The 6,707-nt window shown below is 45.9% G+C and overlaps 1 protein-coding gene across 1 annotated transcript; it reads right to left on the bottom strand.

The window, feature by feature from the left end:
- Positions 1-1,548: 1,548 nt before the first annotated feature.
- Positions 1,549-6,456, bottom strand: LOC136346880 (uncharacterized). Its single transcript, XM_066296394.1, has 2 exons — positions 4,553-6,456; positions 1,549-4,414 (listed from the first exon to the last, which is right to left on the bottom strand). The coding sequence occupies exons 1-2, from the start codon at positions 6,454-6,456 to the stop codon at positions 1,549-1,551; spliced, it is 4,770 nt and encodes a 1,589-aa protein (XP_066152491.1).
- Positions 6,457-6,707: the final 251 nt, after the last annotated feature.

Consider the following 6,707-nt stretch of genomic DNA (forward strand, 5'->3'; position numbering starts at 1 on the left):
CGCTTACATTTCGATAAAGGGAGTTCAAAGCAGGATGATTACATTTTACAATTTTTGGGAAGTCTAAAATTCCCTCAACATGCTTGTGGATCATGAAAGGCTTGTCCTCGTATTGCCTTTTGAGCAAATCCCAAGCCTCCTCATAATTTTTCGCGGATATGTCTAAACCTGCAATGGCCGTCGCGGCTTCTCCGATCAAAGACATACTGAGATATCGGAACTTTTCGATCGCGTCGACGGAGTCATTCAAATGGATAACCTTTTCGAAATGGTCATGGAACATGGCCCATTTGTCATAGGACCCATCAAATTTGGGGAGCTGCAGACTCGGAACCTTGACCTTGCCTTTTGCTTCGCGAACAGAGCTATGCTCAGTGCCATGAATCGAAGGAGCGCTTTCGTTTAATGGTTTTTTGACGCATCTGTCGATGAGACAGTGCGCGGCTGCGGATGCCTTATAGAAACGGGATTCTACGGCGTCCCGTTCTTTGAATATGTTTTCTAAGTCTTTCCCATTAGCCAGCTCCTCTATGGAACTCTGAGCAATGTTAAAATCTGAAAGGGCTTCTTCGATTCTATGAATGCGTTGTTCTAACTCAGCAATGTCTAGTTCGGTCAACTCGTTCTTCTCTTTGGCTTCTTCAAGACTCTTAACATAGTTCCTGAAAGTCGTAATACGCGCCTTGGCAGAAGCGCGCTTGCGCACTAATTTTGCCATGCTATCTTCCATTGCGGCAATGCAATCAAATATAAAATGTAAACAAAAGGCAATTGAACGAAATTCAAAAAAGGATTTCAAAATTAAAACTTGATTTTTTGTTGTAAATCGATTTTTAAATATCGATTTTTGGGGTGCCGAAAATTCGATATCGACTTTACGTTATCGACTTGAATTGGAGTATCGACGTGGGATGATGGCGTATCGATTATTTTAATTCGATACGTTGGGATCGATTATACAAAATACCCTATGAAACAAAAGACATAAACATTAATGAGGCTTATCAAAATCAATTTTTTGCGATATTAAATCGAAATGATCCTATGTCTTGGGATATGGCACTTAGTGTGTCGGATTTATAGATTAGGAGGTGCAGTTCAATATTAAAACTGGCTCGAATTATTGGGGCTGAGGATAAAGGAGTATTCTTTGTTTTTCCTCTCTTTTCACGCGACCGCAGCCACACTACTCAAGTTCTAATCTATTCTTACGTTACGTCCTGTGGTTCAACTACTCCGAACAAGATTTCCTTGTTTCTCGGGATGCTCCAATCCTTGGATTCAGCAATATCGCAATACTACTGACTTGCTTGGGAGGTAGACACAACAAGCTCGATGTGGATTTCGATCGGGTGGTAGAAAAAACGTGTCAGCTTTTTCATCCAGTGACATCCAGCTCGATATGGACCAAATGTTGGGGAGTGGACTGTATTTGGGGTTGGATTCTGTTTATCTAAAAGTCCCGCGGGGTATTTTCACTTCGAACACATTTTCTTTAGAAGACCAGCTTAATAACTAACATAGAGTTGCAAGACCTCTACTGTCTATCTATCTTATGGTATTCCCCCTTTTTCCCGAAGTTCCGTTATTTTCCGCTCCAGCGCTGGCAGCGCCGGAACCGACGTAAGTCAGGTTGACGCCGGGGCGCGGGAGTTTCGAATCTAACAGAACCCCTGGGATTCTAAACAGAGCGGGTGACAAGGGAGTTAAATCATTGGGATCTTGTGACAAGGGAGATAAAGGACGGGAATTAAGTATTGACTCAATTTGTGCTAGTAGCGTAATGAGATGTTCGAAGGTCAAGTTGGCATTTTCCGCTACTCGTTTTAGGTGGTGCTTTACCGACTTGACACCCGCCTCCCAAAGACCTCCAAAATGAGGCGATTGGGGGGGTATAAAGTGCCATTGCAACCCCTCCTGGGCATATGAATTGGCCAGTTTACTCGATTCTTTAATCAAGAAATGGCCGAGTTCTGCCAATTCTCGATTGGCGCCGACGAAATTCGTGCCGTTATCCGAGTAAACGTGGCTAGGTCGACCACGCCGAGCAACGAACCGACGAAAAGCAAGCAGGAACGATTCGCTGCTAAGATCGGACACCAATTCCAAGTGTAAAGCCTTCGTCGCAAAGCATATAAATACGCTTACATAGCACTTAGACAACCTTGCGCCGCGACCCCTTTTGTCCCGTATATTGAGTGGACTCATGTAGTCCACTCCCACAAATGCAAATACGCTCCCACCAGTTAAGCGACTTGGCGGGAGGTCACCCATAAGAGGCGCCAAATACTGAGGGTTGAATCGCGAGCAGGTAACGCAATTCCTTACAATAGCCTTAATCAAATTGCGCGCCGCGACAACCCAGTATTTTTCTCTTAGGGATGCGAGCAATAGCTGAGGGCCGGCATGCATCAATCTCCTATGCTCATGTTCGCACAACATCCGCGTCAAACGATGTTTTGGAGACAAAAGCATAGGGTGTTTCTTATTGAATTGATAAGCCGAGTTTCGCAACCTTCCCCCTACCCTCATTATGCCCTCACCATCTAGAAAGGGACTCAAACTTAACAACTTATCCTTAGGGTGCAAGGCGACACCCCTGCTGAGGCAATCGAGCTCGACTGGAAAGCTACTTCTTTGCGCAGTCTTGACCAACATTTTGATTGCCTCATTTAATTCCGAACTAGATAATGGGGTGCTGACGATGAACCCTTTCGATAACCTTAATCGACAATTGCCAACGAATCGAAGGACGTATGCTACGATGCGACTCAATCGATTGAAGTCAGAGTAGCGCTCGAAGAAATAGTCCCCTATGGCGACAAAAACAACAACTCTCTTTGGAACGCGGACCTCGGGCACCTCCTTAGGTCCTTCAGACACACTAGGCCAATGACTTTCCCTGGACTGAAATAAGGAAGGGCCATACCACCAAAGACTAGACTCCATGAGTTCACTGGGAAAGACCCCCCTCGATACCAAGTCGGCCGGGTTTTCCCTAGTGGGGACGTGACGCCACTCACAATCCATTGTAAGCGTTTGGATTTGTGATATCTGCGCGCTTACGAAGACCTTTAGGTTGCTGGGAGACATTTTTAGCCAACTCAAGACGATGGTTGAGTCTGACCAGCACACCTGCCTAACAAATTGCAATCTAGAGGCCGCCCTTACCTTGCTTATAAGTTTGGCCATGACCAATGCACCGCATAGCTCCAAACGAGGGATAGTCAGGGATTTCAAAGGACTCACCCTGCTTTTGGCGCATAATAACCTCACGGTTATATCGCCGTTTCGATCGATCGATCTGACGTAGACGGCTCCACCATAAGCGTCCTCACTAGCGTCAGAAAAACCGTGCAACTCATGGCACAAAGCATCCACGCATGCAATGTGGCGATCAATGTGAGTTCCATTGAGATTCGGCAACTCACTTCGGAATTTTGTCCAGGCTGTATGCAAATGGGCAGGGACTGACTCATCCCACGACAACCCTTCTTGCCAAAGCCTTTGAATTAGGATTTTTGCGATGATTACAGCCGGACATAGAAGACCCAAGGGGTCGAAGACTTGCGATATACCTGACAAGATGGTGCGCTTTGTCACTTTCACGTTCGTGTCAAAGGCCTGAATTTTGTACGACAAAACGTCTGACGAACAATGCAAGGTTAAACCCAAAATCTTAGCCCTTTCGTCCCCGTGAAAATCTAGCACCTGAAAATCCTCATTTCCTTGACTCACCGCACGCAATATAGCGGGTTCGTTGGAAAGCCATTTCCGCAATTTGAAACCACCCCCTGCCAATGCAGCGGAAACTCTATGACACATTCTAATTCCTTCCTCAACCGAATTTATTGAGTGAAGGAAGTCGTCAACATAGAATGACGATTTTATCACCGAGGCTACATCAAGTTCACTCTCCTGTGCTACTTGATGTAGACACCTTACGGCTAAAAAGCTGGCACTAGCTTGCCCATATGTGACGGTGTTCAATTCAAAAACCTCGATAGGATCTGAGGGCGATTCCCTCCAAAATATCCGTTGCAAAGACCGTTGTTTAGGCTCCACAAATACTTGCCTATACATCTTGGCGATATCCGCCGAAACCACAAATCGGAACTCGCGAAAACGAATCAAAATATCAAATAAGTCCGATTGGATCACGGGACCGACCATTTGCAAATCGTTCAGGGATTTCCCTGTTGAAGATGGCATACTACAATCAAATACGACCCTCAATTTAGTGGTGCAACTTTCTGTTTTAATAACAGGGTGATGAGGCATATAGTAGGAGACACGATCATCCTCATCAAGCACCCTAGTCATGTGCCCAAGACTCGAATATTCCCGCATGAAACTGCAATATTCTTCCCTCAAAGCTGAATCCCGGCTGAGCTTACGTTCTAGCGAAAGGAACCTATGGAGAGCTTTCGTCTTTGAATTCCCCAAGTCAGCGACGGGATGCTTAAAAGGGATGGCAACCATGAAACGGCCGTCGACCGAACGCCTATGCGTTCTTTGAAAATGCTCCTCACATTCGAGCTCCTCAGCCTACCAGGCCTTGGTCTCAGAGAAATTATCTTCGACCTCCCAAAATTTTTTCAAGTCAAAGTCAATGTTTGAGCCACTTGGCCGCGAATTTGTACTCAAATTGCAAATGGAGTTGATGCTACCGGGATTCGCCATTGATCCGGAGACAATCCATCCGAATCTGGTTTTCTGCAAGATGGGATTGTGCGGTCCAAGACTAATTTGACCGACACACAACAACCCATAAAACAATTCGCTGCCAATCAGAAGATCTATAGGGCCAGGTTTGCTAAATTCCGGATCTGCCAACGTGATGTTGGATGGAATATTTAGCCGACTAATATTCACAGGAGCACCAGGAATGAAGCCGGTGATCCTGGGCAAAACTAAACACTTTAAGGAAGACTTATAGCCACTGTGTCGCGCACACACCTCGATATGACAACAGTGTTTCACCTCTGACGCCTTAGATCCCAATCCCCCGACTATTACTTCGAAATCGCCCAATTTTGTCTTCAGCCTCTTGCATAATGAAGAGGTAATGAAGTTTGACTGACTTCCCGAATCTAAAAGTGCGCGCACCTTTAAGCGCTTACCCTCGGCACTGACAACGTCAACTAGAACTGTGGATAGGAAGACATGATTATCCGAACTAAGTGAAGACAACGAAACCTGATGCTCCAAACTCTCCACTGGTTTGGGGGCATCGTCTTGCACCCTGACGGGTTCAAAGTGCAACAAGGTGTGGTGCTTAGCCGGGCACTTGCTGCAATTTCTCAAGCGACAATCCTTTACAGAGTGACCAGGCTTCAAGCAATTGAAACACACCTTGAGTTGCTTGACCTTGCCGAATCGTTCGTTGGGGGACATAGCCAAAAAACTTGGGCACTTAACTAATGAGTGTTTGGCTTTACACACTCCACAAGAAATATCGCTCCCAACGAAGGTTTTGGCGCTCGTCTTATTAGGTTTGAGTCCTACATTTCGTTCTGGTTTACTATTATTGCCCCTCTGACGATCGATAGCTGCGAGCATGTCCGCCCTGGCGCTCAAAAACTCTCTCAAAGAGTCCCATGAGGGGACCTCTTTGTGGGTGCTCTTCGCCTCCTCCCATTGCCTTTCCGTCACGGGGTCCAGCTTTGTGCTTATGAGGTAGGCTACCAGAACACCCCAATTTTCGGGTTTTTGACCCAGAGCGGTCAGCGCAATTAAGCTCTTACTCACGCTGTCAATTAAACTCCTCAATTTAGGAGCCGATTCTCTATGCATCGATTCCACTTCAACTAGAGTTTTCAAATGGATGTGCACGAGCACCCGCTTATTATCATATCGCTCACTCAAGGTTGTCCAGGCGATATCATAGTTGCCCTCTGATAATTCAAGAGTTCCCAAAACCCGAGACGCTGCGTCACGCAGCGACGCCCGCAAGTAATGAAACTTTTGAATGCGACTCAGCCTATCGTTGTTATGTATTAGACTAAGGTATAGATCTCTGAACCCAAGCCAATCTTTGAAATCGCCAGAGAAAGTTGGCAATGAGATAACCGGCAATTTGATATTGTCTAAAGGGCTGGGAGATTCCGCCCCCTGCGAGGTGCCGCCTGCAGTGGACGCATCAACCCTACTGAATTTTTGCAGTAAACCCTTTCCTTTGGCCTTAAGTTCAAAGTATCTATTCTCAAAGTCGTCCCGCTCAGCTAATTCGTCGTCGTAATCGTCAGCATGCAGCTCCAACTCACTTTGGATAGTTCCAAACCTCTCAAAAGTACCTTCCAATTTGTCGAGTCTCTCAATTATCTGCCCTATTTTTTCGGCACCTAGACCGCTAGTTACATCTAACCTTTCGAGAAATTTGCTGAACATAGTGAGTTGGGCTTTGCACGTTCTCCTAGCCACGTTTAACCCTTTTAGCTTCCCAGCAGATGCCATGATCACAAAATCTCAATACACGCGTCTACCAGTTACGATCTGCTCTAATGCAGGAGCTCACAACAACGGCACGTAATTTGTAGCCACGCCAAGCTTTGTAATATGCGGCTACAAGTCACCGTGTGCGCAAAGGTAAAGGTTAAGCAGTACGGCACACAATTTGTAACCACGCCAAGTCTATATAGAATATGCGGTTACAAAACGCCAACTTTACGATACGAATGATCTAATCACTAGCAAATAGCACAAAC

Source organism: Euwallacea fornicatus, chromosome 25 (genome assembly GCF_040115645.1).
Source record: "Euwallacea fornicatus isolate EFF26 chromosome 25, ASM4011564v1, whole genome shotgun sequence".
Classification (NCBI taxonomy): Eukaryota; Metazoa; Arthropoda; class Insecta; order Coleoptera; family Curculionidae; genus Euwallacea; species Euwallacea fornicatus.